This window comes from Scyliorhinus torazame, chromosome 28, assembly GCF_047496885.1.
Source record: "Scyliorhinus torazame isolate Kashiwa2021f chromosome 28, sScyTor2.1, whole genome shotgun sequence".
In the NCBI taxonomy this organism is placed as follows: Eukaryota; Metazoa; Chordata; class Chondrichthyes; order Carcharhiniformes; family Scyliorhinidae; genus Scyliorhinus; species Scyliorhinus torazame.
This window is the reverse complement of record NC_092734.1, coordinates 38150726-38172003: the sequence shown is the minus strand read 5'-3', so window position 1 is coordinate 38172003 and position 21278 is coordinate 38150726. Positions and strand designations below refer to the sequence as shown.

The window sequence follows — 21278 nt, the reverse complement described above, 5'->3', positions numbered from 1 at the left end:
GTAATCTCACTCTGCCTCACACCCCAAACACTTTAATATCCCAGTCTAATCTCACTCTGCCTCACACCCCAAACCCTTTAATATCCCAGTCTAATCTCACTCTGCCTCTCACTCCCCAAACCCTTTAATATCCCAGTCTAATCTCACTCTGCCTCTCACTCCCCAAACCCTTTAATATCCCAGTCTAATCTCACTCTGCCTCTCACTCCCCAAACCCTTTAATATCCCAGTCTAATCTCACTCTGCCTCTCACTCCCCAAACCCTTTAATATCCCAGTCAAATCTCACTCTGCCTCACTCCCCAAACCCTTTAATATCCCAGTGTAATCTCACTTTGCCTCACTCCCCAAACCCTTTAATATCCCACAGTCTAATCCCACTTTCCTGCTCATTCGCCAAACCCTTTCATATCCCACAGTCTAATCTCACTCTGCCTCTCACACCCCAAACCCTTTAATACCCGACAGTCTAATCTCACTCTGCCTCTCACACCCCAAACCCTTTAATACCCCACAGTCTAATCTCACTCTGCCTCTCACTCCCCAAACCCTTTAATATCCCAGTCTAATCTCACTCTGCCTCTCACTCCCCAAACCCTTTAATATCCCAGTCTAATCTCACTCTGCCTCTCACTCCCCAAACCCTTTAATATCCCACAGTCTAATCTCACTCTGCCTCACTCCCCAAACCCTTTAATATCCCAGTCTAATCTCACTCTGCCTCTCACTCCCCAAACCCTTTAATATCCCACAGTCTAATCTCACTCTGCCTCTCACACACCAAACCCTTTAATATCCCACAGTCTAATCTCACTCAGCCTCACTCCCCAAGCCCTTTAATATCCCAGTCTAATCTCACTCTGCCTCACTCCCCAAACCTTAATATCCCACAGTCGAATCTCACTCTGCCTCACTCCCCAAACCCTTTAATATCCCAGTGTAATCTCACTCTGCGTCTCACTCCCCAAACCCTTGAATATCCCAGTCTAATCTCACTCTGCCTCTCACACCCCAAACCCTTTAATATCCCACAGTCTAATCTCACTCTGCCTCTCACACCCCAAACCCTTTAATATCCCAGTCTAATCTCACTCTGCCTCTCACTCCCCAAACCCTTTAATATCCCAGTCTAATCTCACTCTGCCTCTCACTCCCCAAACCCTTTAATATCCCACAGTCTAATCTCACTCTGCCTCACTCCCCAAACCCTTTAATATCCCAGTCTAATCTCACTCTGCCTCTCACTCCCCAAACCCTTTAATATCCCACAGTCTAATCTCACTCTGCCTCTCACACACCAAACCCTTTAATATCCCACAGTCTAATCTCACTCAGCCTCACTCCCCAAGCCCTTTAATATCCCAGTCTAATCTCACTCTGCCTCACTCCCCAAACCTTAATATCCTACAGTCGAATCTCACTCTGCCTCACTCCCCAAACCCTTTAATATCCCAGTCTAATCTCACTCTGCCTCACTCCCCAAACCTTAATATCCCACAGTCGAATCTCACTCTGCCTCACTCCCCAAACCCTTTAATATCCCAGTCTAATCTCACTCTGCCTCTCACACCCCAAACCCTTTAATATCCCAGTCTAATCTCACTCTGCCTCTCACTCCCCAAACCCTTGAATACCCCACAGTCTAATCTCACTCTGCCTCTCACACCTCAAACCCTTTAATATCCCAGTCTAATCTCACTCTGCCTCACTCCCCAAACCCTTTAATACCCCACAGTCTAATCTCACTCTGCCTCACTCCCCAAACCCTTTAATACCCCAGTCTAATCTCACTCTGCCTCACTACCCAAACCCTTTAATATCCCAGTCTAATCTCACTCTGCCTCACTCCCCAAACCCTTTAATATCCCAGTCTAATCTCACTCTGCCTCACTCCGCAAACCCTTTAATACCCCAGTCTATTCTCACTCTGCCTCACTCCCCAAACCCTTAATATCCCAGTCTAATCTCACTCTGCCTCACTCCCCAAACCCTTTAATATCCCAGTCTAATCTCACTCTGCCTCACTCCCCAAACCCTTTAATACCCCAGTCAAATCTCACTCTGCCTCACTCCCCAAACCTTTTAATACCCCAGTCTAATCTCACTCTGCCTCACTCCCCAAACCCTTTAATACCCCAGTCTAATCTCACTCTGCCTCACTCCCCAAACCCTTTAATATCCCAGTCTAATCTCACTCTGCCTCACTCCCCAAACCCTTTCATATCCCACAGTCTAATCTCACTCTGCCTCTCACACCCCAAACCCTTTAATATCCCAGTCTAATCTCACTCTGCCTCTCACACCCCAAACCCTTTAATATCCCAGTCTAATCTCACTCTGCCTCTCACACCCCAAACCCTTTAATATCCCAGTCTAATCTCACTCTGCCTCACTCCCCAAACCCTTTAATATCCCAGTCTAATCTCACTCTGCCACTCACACCCCAAACCCATTAATATCCCAGTCTAATCTCACTCTGCCTCACTCCCCAAACCCTTTAATATCCCAGTCTAATCTCACTCTGCCTGACTCCCCAAACCCTTTAATACCCCAGTCTAATCTCACTCTGCCTCACTCCCCAAACCCTTTAATATCCCAGTCTAATCTCACTCTGCCTCACTCCCCAAACCCTTTAATATCCCAGTCTAATCTCACTCTGCCTCTCATTCCCCAAACCCTTTAATATCCCAGTCTAATCTCACTCTGCCTCACTCCCCAAACACTTTCATATCCCACAGTCTAATCTCACTCTGCCTCACTCCCCAAACCCTTTAATATCCCACAGTCTAATCTCACCCTGCCTCTCACTCCCCAAACCCTTTAATATCCCAGTCTAATCTCACTCTGCCTCACTCCCCAAACCCTTTCATATCCCAGTCTAATCTCACTCTGCCTCACTCCCCAAACCCTTTAATATCCCAGAGTCTAACCTCACTCTGCCTCACTCCCCAAACCCTTTAATATCCCAGTCTAATCTCACTCTGCCTCTCATTCCCCAAACCCTTTAATATCCCACAGTCTAATCTCACTCTGCCTCACTCCCCAAACCCTTTAATATCCCAGTCTAATCTCACTCTGCCACTCACACCCCAAACCCATTAATATCCCAGTCTAATCTCACTCTGCCTCACACCCCAAACCCTTTAATATCCCAGTCTAATCTCACTCTGCCTCACTCCCCAAACCCTTTAATATCCCACAGTCTAATCTCACTCTGCCACTCACCCCAAACCCTTTAATATCCCAGTCTAATCTCACTCTGCCTCACTCCCCAAACCCTTTAATATCCCAGTCTAATCTCACTCTGCCTCACACCCCAAACCCTTTAATATCCCAGTCTAATCTCACTCTGCCTCACTCCCCAAGCCCTTTAATATCCCAGTCTAATCTCACTCTGCCTCACTCCCCAAACACATTAATATCCCAGTCTAATCTCACTCTGCCTCACTCCCCAAACCCTTTAATATCCCACAGTCTAATCTCACTCTGCCTCACTCCCCAAACCCTTTAATATCCCAGTCTAATCTCACTCTGCCTCTCACACTCCAAACCCTTTAATATCCCAGTCTAATCACACTCTGCCTCACTCCCCAAACCCTTTAATATCGCACAGTCTAATCTCAATCTGCCTCACTCTCCAAACCCTTTAATATCCCAGTCTAATCTCACTCTGCTTCACTCCCCAAACCCTTTAATATCCCAGTCTAATCTCACTCTGCCACTCACCCCAAACACTTTAATATCCCAGTCTAATCTCACTCTGCCTCACTCCCCAAACCCTTTAATATCCCACAGTCTAATCTCACTCTGCCTCTCACACACCAAACCCTTTAATATCCCAGTCTAATCTCACTCTGCCTCTCACTCCCTAAACCCTTTAATATCCCAGTCTAATCTCACTCTGCGTCTCACTCCCCAAACCCTTGAATATCCCAGTCTAATCTCACTCTGCCTCTCACACCCCAAACCCTTTAATATCCCACAGTCTAATCTCACTCTGCCTCTCACACCCCAAACCCTTTAATATCCCAGTCTAATCTCACTCTGCCTCACTCCCCAAACCCTTTAATATCCCAGTCTAATCTCACTCTGCCTCTCACACCCCAAACCCTTTAATATCCCAGTCTAATCTCACTCTGCCTCACTCCCCAAACCCTTAAATATCCCAGCCTAATCTCAGTCTGCCTCTCACACCCCAAACCCTTTAATATCCCAGTCTAATCTCACTCTGCCTCATTCCCCAAACCCTTTCATATCCCAGTCTAATCTCACTCTGCCTCTCACTCCCCAAACCCTTGAATATCCCAGTCTAATCTCACTCTGCCTCACTCCCCAAGCCCTTTAATATCCCACAGTCTAATCTCACTCTGCCTCACTCACCAAGCCGTTTAATATCCCACAGTCTAATCTCACTCTGCCTCTCACACCCCAAACACTTTAATATCCCAGTCTAATCTCACTCTGCCACTCACTCCCCAAACCCTTTAATATCCCAGTGTAATCTCACTCTGCCTCACACCCCAAACACTTTAATATCCCAGTCTAATCTCACTCTGCCTCACACCCCAAACCCTTTAATATCCCAGTCTAATCTCACTCTGCCTCTCACTCCCCAAACCCTTTAATATCCCAGTCTAATCTCACTCTGCCTCTCACTCCCCAAACCCTTTAATATCCCAGTCTAATCTCACTCTGCCTCTCACTCCCCAAACCCTTTAATATCCCAGTCTAATCTCACTCTGCCTCTCACTCCCCAAACCCTTTAATATCCCAGTCAAATCTCACTCTGCCTCACTCCCCAAACCCTTTAATATCCCAGTGTAATCTCACTTTGCCTCACTCCCCAAACCCTTTAATATCCCACAGTCTAATCCCACTTTCCTGCTCATTCGCCAAACCCTTTCATATCCCACAGTCTAATCTCACTCTGCCTCTCACACCCCAAACCCTTTAATACCCGACAGTCTAATCTCACTCTGCCTCTCACACCCCAAACCCTTTAATACCCCACAGTCTAATCTCACTCTGCCTCTCACTCCCCAAACCCTTTAATATCCCAGTCTAATCTCACTCTGCCTCTCACTCCCCAAACCCTTTAATATCCCAGTCTAATCTCACTCTGCCTCTCACTCCCCAAACCCTTTAATATCCCACAGTCTAATCTCACTCTGCCTCACTCCCCAAACCCTTTAATATCCCAGTCTAATCTCACTCTGCCTCTCACTCCCCAAACCCTTTAATATCCCACAGTCTAATCTCACTCTGCCTCTCACACACCAAACCCTTTAATATCCCACAGTCTAATCTCACTCAGCCTCACTCCCCAAGCCCTTTAATATCCCAGTCTAATCTCACTCTGCCTCACTCCCCAAACCTTAATATCCCACAGTCGAATCTCACTCTGCCTCACTCCCCAAACCCTTTAATATCCCAGTGTAATCTCACTCTGCGTCTCACTCCCCAAACCCTTGAATATCCCAGTCTAATCTCACTCTGCCTCTCACACCCCAAACCCTTTAATATCCCACAGTCTAATCTCACTCTGCCTCTCACACCCCAAACCCTTTAATATGCCAGTCTAATCTCACTCTGCCTCTCACTCCCCAAACCCTTTAATATCCCAGTCTAATCTCACTCTGCCTCTCACTCCCCAAACCCTTTAATATCCCACAGTCTAATCTCACTCTGCCTCACTCCCCAAACCCTTTAATATCCCAGTCTAATCTCACTCTGCCTCTCACTCCCCAAACCCTTTAATATCCCACAGTCTAATCTCACTCTGCCTCTCACACACCAAACCCTTTAATATCCCACAGTCTAATCTCACTCAGCCTCACTCCCCAAGCCCTTTAATATCCCAGTCTAATCTCACTCTGCCTCACTCCCCAAACCTTAATATCCTACAGTCGAATCTCACTCTGCCTCACTCCCCAAACCCTTTAATATCCCAGTCTAATCTCACTCTGCCTCACTCCCCAAACCTTAATATCCCACAGTCGAATCTCACTCTGCCTCACTCCCCAAACCCTTTAATATCCCAGTGTAATCTCACTCTGCGTCTCACTCCCCAAACCCTTGAATATCCCAGTCTAATCTCACTCTGCCTCTCACACCCCAAACCCTTTAATATCCCACAGTCTAATCTCACTCTGCCTCTCACACCCCAAACCCTTTAATATCCCAGTCTAATCTCACTCTGCCTCTCACTCCCCAAACCCTTTAATATCCCAGTCTAATCTCACTCTGCCTCTCACTCCCCAAACCCTTTAATATCCCACAGTCTAATCTCACTCTGCCTCACTCCCCAAACCCTTTAATATCCCAGTCTAATCTCACTCTGCCTCTCACTCCCCAAACCCTTTAATATCCCACAGTCTAATCTCACTCTGCCTCTCACACACCAAACCCTTTAATATCCCACAGTCTAATCTCACTCAGCCTCACTCCCCAAGCCCTTTAATATCCCAGTCTAATCTCACTCTGCCTCACTCCCCAAACCTTAATATCCTACAGTCGAATCTCACTCTGCCTCACTCCCCAAACCCTTTAATATCCCAGTCTAATCTCACTCTGCCTCACTCCCCAAACCTTAATATCCCACAGTCGAATCTCACTCTGCCTCACTCCCCAAACCCTTTAATATCCCAGTCTAATCTCACTCTGCCTCTCACACCCCAAACCCTTTAATATCCCAGTCTAATCTCACTCTGCCTCTCACTCCCCAAACCCTTTAATACCCCACAGTCTAATCTCACTCTGCCTCTCACACCTCAAACCCTTTAATATCCCAGTCTAATCTCACTCTGCCTCACTCCCCAAACCCTTTAATACCCCACAGTCTAATCTCACTCTGCCTCACTCCCCAAACCCTTTAATACCCCAGTCTAATCTCACTCTGCCTCACTACCCAAACCCTTTAATATCCCAGTCTAATCTCACTCTGCCTCACTCCCCAAACCCTTTAATATCCCAGTCTAATCTCACTCTGCCTCACTCCGCAAACCCTTTAATACCCCAGTCTATTCTCACTCTGCCTCACTCCCCAAACCCTTAATATCCCAGTCTAATCTCACTCTGCCTCACTCCCCAAACCCTTTAATACCCCAGTCTAATCTCACTCTGCCTCTCACACCCCAAACCCTTTAATATCCCAGTCTAATCTCACTCTGCCTCACTCCCCAAACCTTTTAATACCCCAGTCTAATCTCACTCTGCCTCACTCCCCAAACCCTTTCATATCCCAGTCTAATCTCACTCTGCCTCACTCCCCAAACCCTTTAATATCCCAGTCTAATCTCACTCTGCCTCACTCCCCAAACCCTTTCATATCCCACAGTCTAATCTCACTCTGCCTCTCACACCCCAAACCCTTTAATATCCCAGTCTAATCTCACTCTGCCTCTCACACCCCAAACCCTTTAATATCCCAGTCTAATCTCACTCTGCCTCTCACACCCCAAACCCTTTAATATCCCAGTCTAATCTCACTCTGCCTCACTCCCCAAACCCTTTAATATCCCAGTCTAATCTCACTCTGCCACTCACACCCCAAACCCATTAATATCCCAGTCTAATCTCACTCTGCCTCACTCCCCAAACCCTTTAATATCCCAGTCTAATCTCACTCTGCCTGACTCCCCAAACCCTTTAATACCCCAGTCTAATCTCACTCTGCCTCACTCCCCAAACCCTTTAATATCCCAGTCTAATCTCACTCTGCCTCACTCCCCAAACCCTTTAATATCCCAGTCTAATCTCACTCTGCCTCTCATTCCCCAAACCCTTTAATATCCCAGTCTAATCTCACTCTGCCTCACTCCCCAAACACTTTCATATCCCACAGTCTAATCTCACTCTGCCTCACTCCCCAAACCCTTTAATATCCCACAGTCTAATCTCACCCTGCCTCTCACTCCCCAAACCCTTTAATATCCCAGTCTAATCTCACTCTGCCTCACTCCCCAAACCCTTTCATATCCCACAGTCTAATCTCACTCTGCCTCACTCCCCAAACCCTTTAATATCCCAGAGTCTAACCTCACTCTGCCTCACTCCCCAAACCCTTTAATATCCCAGTCTAATCTCACTCTGCCTCTCATTCCCCAAACCCTTTAATATCCCACAGTCTAATCTCACTCTGCCTCACTCCCCAAACCCTTTAATATCCCAGTCTAATCTCACTCTGCCACTCACACCCCAAACCCATTAATATCCCAGTCTAATCTCACTCTGCCTCACACCCCAAACCCTTTAATATCCCAGTCTAATCTCACTCTGCCTCACTCCCCAAACCCTTTAATATCCCACAGTCTAATCTCACTCTGCCACTCACCCCAAACCCTTTAATATCCCAGTCTAATCTCACTCTGCCTCACTCCCCAAACCCTTTAATATCCCAGTCTAATCTCACTCTGCCTCACACCCCAAACCCTTTAATATCCCAGTCTAATCTCACTCTGCCTCACTCCCCAAGCCCTTTAATATCCCTGTCTAATCTCACTCTGCCTCACTCCCCAAACACATTAATATCCCAGTCTAATCTCACTCTGCCTCACTCCCCAAACCCTTTAATATCCCACAGTCTAATCTCACTCTGCCTCACTCCCCAAACCCTTTAATATCCCAGTCTAATCTCACTCTGCCTCTCACACTCCAAACCCTTTAATATCCCAGTCTAATCACACTCTGCCTCACTCCCCAAACCCTTTAATATCGCACAGTCTAATCTCAATCTGCCTCACTCTCCAAACCCTTTAATATCCCAGTCTAATCTCACTCTGCTTCACTCCCCAAACCCTTTAATATCCCAGTCTAATCTCACTCTGCCACTCACCCCAAACACTTTAATATCCCAGTCTAATCTCACTCTGCCTCACTCCCCAAACCCTTTAATATCCCACAGTCTAATCTCACTCTGCCTCTCACACCCCAAACCCTTTAATATCCCAGTCTAATCTCACTCTGCCTCACTCCCCAAACCCTTTAATATCCCAGTCTAATCTCACTCTGCCTCTCACACCCCAAACCCTTTAATATCCCAGTCTAATCTCACTCTGCCTCACTCCCCAAACCCTTAAATATCCCAGCCTAATCTCAGTCTGCCTCTCACACCCCAAACCCTTTAATATCCAAGTCTAATCTCACTCTGCCTCATTCCCCAAACCCTTTCATATCCCAGTCTAATCTCACTCTGCCTCTCACTCCCCAAACCCTTGAATATCCCAGTCTAATCTCACTCTGCCTCACTCCCCAAACCCTTTAATATCCCACAGTCTAATCTCACTCTGCCTCTCACACCCCAAACCCTTTAATATCCCAGTCTAATCTCACTCTGCCTCTCACACCCCAAACCCTTTAATATCCCAGTCTAATCTCACTCTGCCTCTCACACCCCAAACCCTTTAATATCCCAGTCTAATCTCACTCTGCCTCTCACACCCCAAACCCTTTAATATCCCAGTCTAATCTCACTCTGCCTCACTCCCCAAACCCTTTAATATCCCAGTCTAATCTCACTCTGCCACTCACACCCCAAACCCATTAATATCCCAGTCTAATCTCACTCTGCCTCTCACTCCCCAAACCCTTTAATATCCCACAGTCTAATCTCACTCTGCGTCTCACTCCCCAAACCCTTTAATATCCCAGTCTAATCTCACTCTGCCTCTCACTCCCCAAACCCTTTAATATCCCAGTCTAATCTCACTCTGCCTCTGACTCCCCAAACCCTTTAATATCCCAGTCTACTCTCACTCTGCCTCTCACTCCCTAAACCCTTTAATATCCCACAGTCTAATCTCACTCTGCCTCACTCCCCAAGCCCTTTAATATCCCAGTGTAATCTCACTCTGCCTCTCACTCCCCAAACCCTTTAATATCCCACAGTGTAATCTCACTCTGCGTCTCACTCCCCAAACCCTTTAATATCCCAGTGTAATCTCACTCTGCGTCTCACTCCCCAAACCCTTTAATATCCCACAGTCTAATCTCACTCTGCCTCTCACTCCCCAAACCCTTTAATATCCCAGTCTAATCTCACTCTGCCTCTCACTCCCTAAACCCTTTAATATCCCAGTCTAATCTCACTCTGCCTCTCACACCCCAAACCCTTTAATATCCCAGTGTAATCTCACTCTGCGTCTCACTCCCCAAACCCTTGAATATCCCAGTCTAATCTCACTCTGCCTCTCACACCCCAAACCCTTTAATATCCCACAGTCTAATCTCACTCTGCCTCTCACACCCCAAACCCTTTAATATCCCAGTCTAATCTCACTCTGCCTCTCACTCCCCAAACCCTTTAATATCCCAGCCTAATCTCACTCTGCCTCTCACACCCCAAACCCTTTAATATCCCAGTCTAATCTCACTCTGCCTCTCACACTCCAAACCCTTTAATATTCCAGTCTAATCTCACTCTGCCTCACTCCCCAAACCCTTTAATATCCCAGTCTAATCTCACTCTACCTCTCACTCCCCAAACCCTTTAATATCCCACAGTCTAATCTCACTCTGCCTCACTCCCCAAGCCCTTTAATATCACACAGTCTAATCTCACTCTGCCTCACTCACCAAGCCCTTTAATATCCCACAGTCTAGTCTCACTCTGCCTCTCATTCCCCAAACCCTTTAATATCCCAGTCTAATCTCTCTGCCTCTCACTCACTAAACCCTTTAATATCCCAGTCTAATCTCACTCTGCCTCTCACTCCCCAAACCCTTCAATATCCCAGTCTAATCTCTCTGCCTCACTCCCCAAACCCTTTAATATCCCACAGTCTAACCTCACTCCCCAAGCCCTTTAATATCCCACAGTCTAATCTCACTCTGCCTCTCACACCCCAAGCCCTTTAATATCCCAGTCTAATCTCACTCTGCCTCACACCCCAAACCCTTTAATATCCCAGTCTAATCTCACTCTGCCTCACACCCCAAACCCTTTAATATCCCAGTCTAATCTCAATCTGCCTCACTCCCCAAACCCTTTAATATCCCAGTCTAATCTCACTCTGCTTCACTCCCCAAACCCTTTAATATCCCACAGTCTAATCTCACTCTGCCTCACTCGCCAAACCCTTTAATATCCCAGTCTAATCTCACTCTGCCACTCACCCCAAACCCTTTAATTTCCCAGTCTAATCTCACTCTGCCTCACTCCCCAAACCCTTTAATATCCCAGTCTAATCTCACTCTGCCTCACTCCCCAAACCCTTTAATATCCCAGTCTAATATCTCTGCCTCTCACTCCCTAAATCCTTTAATATCCCAGTCTAATCTCACTCTGCCTCACTCCCCAAGCCCTTTAATATCCCAGTCTAATCTCACTCTGCCTCTCACACCCCAAACCCTTTAATATCCCAGTCTAATCTCACTCTGCCTCACTCCCCAAACCCTTTAATATCCCAGTCTAATCTCACTCTGCCTCACTCCCCAAACCCTTTAATATCCCAGTCTAATCTCACACTGCCTCTCACTCCCCAAGCCCTTTAATATCCCAGTCTAATCTCACTCTGCCTCTCACTCCCTAAACCCTTTAATATCCCACAGTCTAATCTCACTCTGCCTCACTCCCCAAGCCCTTTAATATCCCACAGTCTAATCTCACTGCCTCTCACTCCCTAAACCCTTTAATATCCCACAGTCTAATCTCACTCTGCCTCACACCCCAAACCCTTGAATATCCCAGTCTAATCTCACTCTGCCTCTCACTCCCTAAACCCTTTAATATCCCAGTCTAAACTCACTCTGCCTCTCACTCCCCAAACCCTTTAATATCCCAGTCTAATCTCACTCTGCCTCTCACTCCCCAAACCCTTTAATATCCCAGTCTAATCTCACTCTGCCTCTCACTCCCCAAACCCTTTAATATCCCAGTCTAATCTCACTCTGCCTCTCACTCCCTAAACCCTTTAATATCCCACAGTCTAATCTCACTCTGCCTCACTCCCCAAGCCCTTTAATATCCCAGTGTAATCTCACTCTGCCTCTCACTCCCCAAACCCTTTAATATCCCACAGTCTAATCTCACTCTGCGTCTCACTCCCCAAACCCTTTAATATCCCAGTGTAATCTCACTCTGCGTCTCACTCCCCAAACCCTTTAATATCCCAGTCTAATCTCACTCTGCCTCTCACTCCCCAAACCCTTTAATATCCCACAGTGTAATCTCACTCTGCGTCTCACTCCCCAAACCCTTTAATATCCCACAGTGTAATCTCACTCTGCGTCTCACTCCCCAAACCCTTTAATATCCCACAGTGTAATCTCACTCTGCGTCTCACTCCCCAAACCCTTTAATATCCCAGTCTAATCTCACTCTGCCTCTCACTCCCCAAACCCTTTAATATCCCAGTCTAATCTCACTCTGCCTCTCACTCCCCAAACCCTTTAATATCCCAGCCAGATTAATCCCATGCTCCTGCTCGCTCCGCCCCACATTTTAACATACCGCCCAGTCTAACCCAAACACCCACATGGTTTAGCTCAGTGGGCAAGACAGCTAGTTTGTGATGCAGAACAAGGCCAGCAGTGGCGGTTCAATTCCCATACCAGCTTACCCGAATTGGCGCCGGAATGTGGCGACTAGGGGCTTTTCACACTAACTTCATTGAAGCCTACTTGTGACAATGGAAGGTTATCATTATTACACCCCTCTTGTTCAAGCAGCTATCTAATGCTCGTTTCAAATCATTGAATGATTCTACTTCAGTGACTCTCTAACCCTCCTCTTTACCATGTCCTGCAATTTTAAAAAATTTGTGTCATTCATTGCTGCCTCATCAAACAGGTCAAGAATTCCTGACTATTTAGGTTCATAATCCTTTACAGTCCTGAACTCTGGCACGCTACCCGTTAACGTTCTCAGTTCCAGTTTAAAACACACACAATCCTATTAATCCATGCTACACCATCTGTATTATATTGACATCATGTAATCGGATTGCCCAACTATAGATGCTTTGAGACTAGGGTCATGGATTCACAACAAGCTCCGAAACGCAATTCTATAAATCTGGGCCGACACCGGAAAAACAGACAATGCGGGCAATCCCTGGATGCATTAAGTGACGAGTCTCCCAGGTGGGCAAGGTGAAACCAGAAACCGAACTGGACCTGGCACATAAATACATAGAATGATCAGGGGGTTAGATAGGGTGGACAGTGAGAGCCTTCTCCCGCAGATGGAAATGGCTGGCACGAGGGGACATAGCTTTAAACTGAGGGGTAATAGATATAGGACAGAGGTCAGAGGTAGGTTCTTTACGCAAAGAGTAGTGAGGCCGTGGAATGCCCTACCTGCTACAGTAGTGAACTCGCCAACATTGAGGGCATTTAAAAGTTTATTGGATAAACATTATGGATGATAATGGCATAGTGTAGGTTAGATGGCTTTTGTTTCGGTGCAACATCGTGGGCCGAAGGGCCTGTACTGCGCTGTATCGTTCTATGTTCTATACAGAGGCTACAACAACAGGTCAGGGACTGCCAATACCGCAGCCAGTAACTCGCCTCCTGACTCCCTCAAAGCCTGTTCACCATCTATAAAGCTGTTTAGCACAGGGCTAAATCGCTGGCTTTGAACGCAGACCAAGGCAGGCCAGCAGCACGGTTCAATTCCCGTAACAGCCTCCCCGAACAGGCGCCGGAATGTGGCGACTAGGGGATTTTCACAGTAACTTCATTTGAAGCCTACTTGTGACAATAAGCGATTTTCATTTTCATTTCAAGTCAATAGTGAGATGGAATACTTTCCACTCGCCTGTATGAACGCAGCTCCTACAACACTCAAGAAGCTCGGCACCATCCAGCACAAAGCAGCCTCACTTGATTGGCACCCCATTTGCCCGCAGTACACAGTGGCAGCAGTGTATATCTTTTAACCGAGTGTTAGGATCCCAGACGAGAACCCCACTATTTTTAATTTGAAAAGCTATGAGGAAATGTTACTGCACCACAAGACTGATAACACTGACCATGAGATATATTTTATGTTCAAACACACTTCAGAATCAACCACATTAGCAACAAAGAAACAACTTTACAGTTCGTTCTTAAGTGAAAGAAGAAACTAACCTGCTTCCTAAACCTGCCACTATATTCCAATGAAGCAAACCAATATAGTTCAAATACCACTTGTAAATAAAGTTAAAAACAGGTTTCTACTTGCTTTTCTCAGTGCATGACCTTTGGAGAGAGACCCTTTCAGGACCAAAACGCGGGGCAGCACGGTAGCACAGTGGTTAGCACAGTTGCTTCAAAGCTCCAGGGTCCCAGGTTCAGTTCCCGGCTTGGGTCACTGTCTGTGTGGAGTCTGCACGTTCTCCCCATGTCTGCGTGGGTTTCCTCCGGGTGCTCCGGTTTCCTCCCACAGTCCAAAGATGTACGGGTTAGGTGGATTGGCCATGCTAAATTGCCCCTTAGTGTCCAGGGATGTGAAGGTTACGTTATAGGGTTGCAGGGATAGGGTGGGACATGATCGATGCAGACTCGATGGGCCGAATGCCTCCTTCTGCACTGTAGGGATTCAATGATTCTATGAATTATCTACACCCCAGTTGTCCTTTAAATGTAAACAATATTCCATTAACTAGCTGTAAACAAGTAAATGGTTCTTAAATCCATTAGGAGACAACGTCACCTTCAAAATCAACGATTACCTCACTTTTACAACCCCTTAAATCACTGCTCTAGCAGTCATACTAATTTTTTTTCAATTATTTTTTATTTTAATTCAAAAATTTAACGTACACAATTATTTTTTCCCAATTGGGCAATTTAGCGTGGCCAGTCCACACACCCTGCACATCCTCACTTTCCAATACATCACCGCGTAATCAATACTCTTCCTTTTTTCCCCCCACACCGAAGCGTATAACTTCAGATATAACTTGTTGCCACATGGAGTGACTGAGACAGATTATTGGTGATTGAAGGGGCATTCAGGAAGAAAGGAAGGGCGGGAGGGAGGGATAGGGAAGATTATAAGGTGGTGGGAGCCTCATGTGAAGTATAAACTTTGGCATCGACCAGTTGGCCTGTTTCTATCCTGCAGTTTAGACATACAGTTGAGTAAGAGCCTCTGTAGCAAGATTCTTACACCATCTTCCACAAGGTGTGAGGGGCGTGAATGTGGCAGGAATATTTCTACTTGCATCCCACAGTTTTGCCCAATGCTGTGAACTTACCAGCTCCCTTCATGGCTTGCCGTACAATCTCAGCATCATTCTGTGCGTTGAAGTTGGCAACAGGTCTTATGGTGCCTTGAGTTGCACCTGCGATCGAAAGGCCTCCGATGTTCGGCATTGAAGGCTGAAGTCGAGGAGGGGAGAGAAAGAGTGACCCGTTACTCACAAACAGAAACTGCTACCGTATCAGTTATCAGCTTAAATCACCCATTATTATAACCGAACCAACAACGGCAAACCGCACAACAGATTATTTGATGTTATGCTTTAAGGTTTTGCCCCTGATTCTTTTCAGCATCTCCAACCATTCCCTTATGACTGGAGTGCACACTTGCCTGTCCAATATCTGGGCAATTTATAGTTGGCAGTGGGATCAAATTTTAAAAATCCTCCCTTGCTGTACTTTTGCTCCTGGTTAGATCCTCAAAATATAGGCTAATTTTCATCTCAAACAGGATTAGAACAAAGAAAAGTACAGCACAGGAACAGGCCCTTCGGCCCTCCAAGCCCGCGCCGACCATGCTGCCCGTCTAACCCAAAACCTTCCACAATTCCGGGGTCCGTATCCCTCTATTCCCATCCTATTCATGTATTTGTCAAGATGCCTCTTAAACGCCACTATCGTACCTGCTTCCACCAGAGAGTTCCAGGCACTCACCACCCTCTGTATAAAAAACTTCCCTCGCACATCTCCTCTAAACTTTGGCCCTCGCATCTTAAACCTATGCCCCCTAGTAATTGACTCTTCCACCCTACGAAAAAGAATCTGAGTCCACTCTGTCTATGCCCCTCATAATTTTGTAGACTTCTATCGGTCGCCCCTCAACCTCCGTCGTTCCAGCGAGAACAAACCGAGTTTATCCAACCTCTCCTCGCAGCTAATGAATGCCCTCCATGCCAGGCAACATCTTGATCAATCTCTTCTGTACCGTCTCCAAAGCCTCCACATCCTTCTGGTCGTGTGGTGACCAGAATTGAACACTATATGCCAAGTGTGGAATATTATAAATTAACCATTACCCTGTGTGGATTTACAGAAGCTACAGACTTAACTAACCTTTTCTGGAAGATAGCCAGTGACAAACCTGCAGTGCAAAACCCTCAACGTGAGTTGGACCTGGCAGTTTGTAACTAACCAGCCAGAGCATCTCTCCCCTATCTACCCCTCTATCCAATAGCTACAGGCAGGTGTTCAATTAAAGAAAGACAGACAAAAGATGGGGCAATTCTTCTGTGATTCTGAAATTGGATATGGGATAGGGTTAGAGTGTCGTGATGCATGGCTGCAATTCAGACTGGAGGGAAGCTTGGATCGGTGCGCCCCGTGGGTCATTACTGTGACTGACACCCTTAAGTAAGGTGACCTGGATCTGAAGGTACAGAGCAGAAATTCACGGTCTGCAGATGTTACAACACTCGAAAATATCATGGAGTGAGTGGTACGGCAAGGAACTTCACGAGGGTATGGACAGACGAGTGAATATTAAGGGTAGAGAATGCTAAGCAGCGATTTAGTCCAAGGTGTTCATAATTACATGGGTTTTGATGCAGCAAATTAGAAACTGTTTCCATCGACAGGAGGGTCAGTGAGCAGAGGGCACAGACTTATTGGCAAAAGAGCCAGAGGTAAGATGAAGAAACAGCATTTTGCACAGCGAGGTGCTGTGGACTGGAGTGGACTATATGAAAGAGCGGTGGAAGCATGTATAATTGTAACTTTCAAAAAGGAATTGGATAGATATTTCAAGGGGATAATCGTAGGACTGTGGGGGAGGAGGAGAGGGGACTTATCATATAGCTCTGTCAGAGGGCTGACATGGTCTCCATCTAGTTGTATCATGCTATGCTTTAAGTCTGGGAAATGCTGGTTCCCTGGGCAAAGCACAGGAAATCAGGGCAGCGAGAATTCTGGATCTCCGCCCCTTTCACATTGCTCCAAGACCCTGGGTTCAATCCCCTCATTTGGGAGGCAGCATCTGCATTGAGCAATGGGCCCCTCGAATCGAAGGATACATCCCGACGATACAACTCCATTTCCTGTTCCTTTGCAGCAACCCATAAATCTCTCTCTCTATTGGAGGATCAGAGCGAGCAGGGCAGCAATCATTCCCTGTTCCTCTGTGGAGGAACACGGAGCCGGGGATTGTCCGAGAATCGTCGCCAATATGGAAAGTTTAAATCTGGAGCACCGCTGGACCGGAAGTCAATCTCGGTCAGGGAATACAGGGGGAACAAAGAACAAAGAAATGTCCAGCACAGGAACAGGCCCTCCATTCCAGGCAATATCCTGGTAAATCTCTTCTGCGAACTCTCTAAAGCCTCCACACCCTTCTGGTAGTGTGGCGACCAGAATTGAACACTATACTCCAAGTGTGGCCTAACTAAGGTTCTATACAGGGTGGGAGGATGGGACTTGGTGCCTGTTTGGACATGGGCGGAGGTCAGCGTGAGTGGGGGAAGATGGGAGGATAGCCAGAACTGCAGTGGAGTATTCCAAGTCCAGAAGTAACAACGGAATGGATGAAGTGCTTCAGCAGCAAATGCTCCATCAAAACATCCCTTCTGGTGGTCAGCCAGATGTTTAATTTTTGTAATAACAGCGTGTGTGTACAATTACCCAAGCTGGTGTTCAGCATCGCAACGTGTCAGTGAGAATCAGAACCTACTCATTTCATTGACTGCCAGTGAGGAATAACAGAATCGGAGAATAGTTTAATGGAGCACAAGAGTACAAAACACAACTACAGAAATATACAGAACGGTGCCCCAGTGGTTAGCACTGCTGCCTCACCACGTCAGGGAGCTGGGTTCGAAAACGGCCCCGGGTCACTGTCCGTGTGGAGTTTGAACATTCTCCCCTGTGTCTGCATGGGTCTTACCCCCCCACAACCCAAAGATGTGCAGGGTAGTTAGATTGGCAACGCTAAATTGCCTCTTAATTGGAAAAATGAAAAGTCTCTTGCCCTAGACATCCTTGAAAGATAATGGCAAACAAATGGGTATTTTACATCCCGTCTACTTGAATTGTGAAAAAATACCCAAGAGACCAGTCTGACACTGTATAACACTGGGGTACAGTACTGGTGGGGATGGGTCTGTCACTGTATAACACTGGGGTACAGTACTGGTGGGGACGGGACTGTCACTGTATAACACTGGGGTACAGTACTGCTGGGGACGGGACTGTCACTGTATAACACTGGGGTACAGTACTGGTGGGGATGGGTCTGTCACTGTATAACACTGGGGTACAGTACTGGTGGGGACGGGACTGTCACTGTATAACACTGGGGTACAGTACCGGTGGGGACAGGTCTGACACTGTATAACACTGGGGTACAGTACTGGCGGGGACGGGTCTGTCACTGTATAACACTGGCGTACAGTGCTGGTGCAGACGGGTCTGTCACTGTATAACACTGGGGTACAGTGCTGGTGCAGACGGGTCTGTCACTGTATAACACTGGGGTACAGTACTGGCGGGGACGGGTCTGTCACTGTATAACACTGGGGTACAGTACTGGTGGGGACGGGTCTGTCACTGTATAACATGGGGTACAGTACTGGTGGGGACGGGTCTGTCACTGTATAACACTGGGGTACAGTACTGGTGGGGACGGGTCTGACACTGTGTAACACTGCGGTACAGTACTGGTGGGGACGGGTCTGTCACTGTATAACACTGGGGTACAGTACCGGTGGGGACAGGTCTGACACTGTATAACACTGGGGTACAGTACTGGCGGGGACGGGTCTGTCTCTGTATAACACTGGGGAAAGTACTGGTGGGGACAGGTCTGACACAGTAGAACATTGGCGTGTAGTACTGGTGGGGACGGGTCTGACATTGTACAACACTGGGGTACAGTACTGGTGGGACGGGTCTGCGCTGTATAACAGTGGCGTACATTCCTTTAACTTTATAGCACTGGGGTACAGGTCTGTCACTGTATAGCACTGAGGTACGGGTCTGTCACTGTTTAACACTGGGATACAGGTCTGTCAGTGTATAACACTGGGGTACGGGTCTGTCAGTGTATAACACTGGGGAACAGATCTGTCACTGTATAACACTGGGATACAGGTCTGTCAGTGTATAACACTGGGGTACGGGTCTGTCAGTGTATAACACTGGGGAACAGATCTGTCACTGTATAACACTGGGGGTACTGGTCTGTCACTGTATAACACTGGGGTACAGGTCTGTCAGTGTATAACACTGGGGTACAGGTCTGTCAGTGCATAAAACTGGGGTACAGGTCTGTCACTGTATAACACTGGGGTACGGGTCTGTCACTGTATAACACTGGGGTACGGGTCTGTCACTGTATAACACTGGGGTACAGATTTGTCACTGTATAACACTGGGGTACGGGTCTGTCACTGTATAACACTGGGGTACGGGTCTGTCAATGTATAACACTGGGGTACGGGTCTGTCAATGTATAACACTGGGGTACGGGTCTGTCACTGTATAACACTGGGGTACGGGTCCGTCACTGTATAACACTGGGGTACGGGTCCGTCACTGTATAACACTGGGGTACGGGTCCGTCACTGTATAACACTGGGGTACGGGTCTGTCACTGTATAACACTGGGGTACCGGTCTGTCACTGTATAACACTGGGGTACCGGTCTGTCACTGTATAACACTGGGGTACCGGTCTGTCACTGTATAACACTGGGGTACGGGTCTGTCACTGTATAACACTGGGGTACAGGTCTGTCACTGTATAACACTGGGGTACGGGTCTGTCACTGTATAACACTGGGGTACCGGTCTGTCACTGTATAACACTGGGGTACGGGTCTGTCACTGTATAACACTGGGGTACGGGTCTGTCACTGTATAACACTGGGGTACGGGTCTGTCACTGTATAACACTGGGGTACGGGTCTGTCACTGTATAACACTGGGGTACGGGTCTGTCACTGTATAACACTGGGGTACGGGTCTGTCACTGTATAACACTGGGGTACGGGTCTGTCACTGTATAACACTGGGGTACGGGTCTGTCACTGTATAACACTGGGGTACCGGTCTGTCACTGTATAACACTGGGGTACAGGTCTGTCACTGTATAACACTGGGGTACGGGTCTGTCACTGTATAACACTGGGGTACGGGTCTGTCACTGTATAACACTGGGGTACGGGTCTGTCACTGTAATACACTGGGTTACAATACTGCAGCTGTTAGCAGTGGAGTGATCTGATCGACTGAATTAAGGATATAGAAAAAGCACTGAAGCATATTGGTTTAAGTGTAATGTCCTCTCTCTGTATTGTGCAGAACACCAAGGACACTGCGTGATAATCAGTGAATCAGTGAACAGTGAGCATTGGGTAATTTAGGTCACAATACCTGTGGTTTAGTCGGCTGTGGGCCAGATCCATATCCACCTGGAAGAAAAGGCAAGAGAGAAGTTTAACTTGCAGATGAAGACATGCCTTGGCATTTCAAGATATTTCACCATTTCAATAGAGCTGTTTCGTTTTGTGGAGACTGTCTTCCCCAGTCATTTGACTCTCGCACATGGGGCAGGTCAGTAGAATCCAGCAGGAATCTAAGCAGAATCCTCCCACCGAGTCGGTAGACTGGTTAATGACAAAATTGGGTCATAGCCCAAACTGATGTGGGGGATGTGGTGGCACAGTGGTAATGCCGTCGGTCTGGTAATCTATTGTGTTGGGAACACAGTACCCACCAGTCCAGTGGTGGTGGCGGCCCTGAGAGTCTGGGGGCAGTGGAGGAGACATGTGGGAGCAGAGGGGGCATAGGTATGGTCCCCAATCTGTAATAATCACCGGTTTGCCCTGGGGAGGATGGACGGGAGGTTCCGAATTTGGCTGAGAGCGGGGATTGAGAGGATGTGGGACCTGTTTATAGAAGGAAGCTTCCCGAGTACGAGGGCTGGAGGAGAAGTTTGCATTGGCGGGGGGAAATTAATTCCGATATCTGCAGGTACGGGACTTTCTGCGGAGGCAGGTACCAACCTGTCCACTCCTGTCACGAAGGGGGATTCAGGACAGGGTGGTCTCTAGAGGATGGATAGGGGAGGGGAGCGTCTCGGACATATATAAAGAGCTTA

General features: G+C 47.3%; 1 protein-coding gene across 1 annotated transcript in view; it reads right to left on the bottom strand.

The window, feature by feature from the left end:
- The window catches only part of LOC140403687 (annexin A7-like), a 90568-nt gene that overhangs the window by 42312 nt on the left and 26978 nt on the right, over positions 1-21278 (bottom strand). Inside the window, exons 5-6 of the mRNA XM_072491858.1 lie at positions 20552-20589; positions 15185-15308 (exon numbers count right to left, since the gene is read on the bottom strand). Of these exons, the coding sequence (XP_072347959.1) occupies positions 15185-15308; positions 20552-20589 (162 nt within the window). The remainder of the gene's footprint in view (positions 1-15184; positions 15309-20551; positions 20590-21278) is intronic.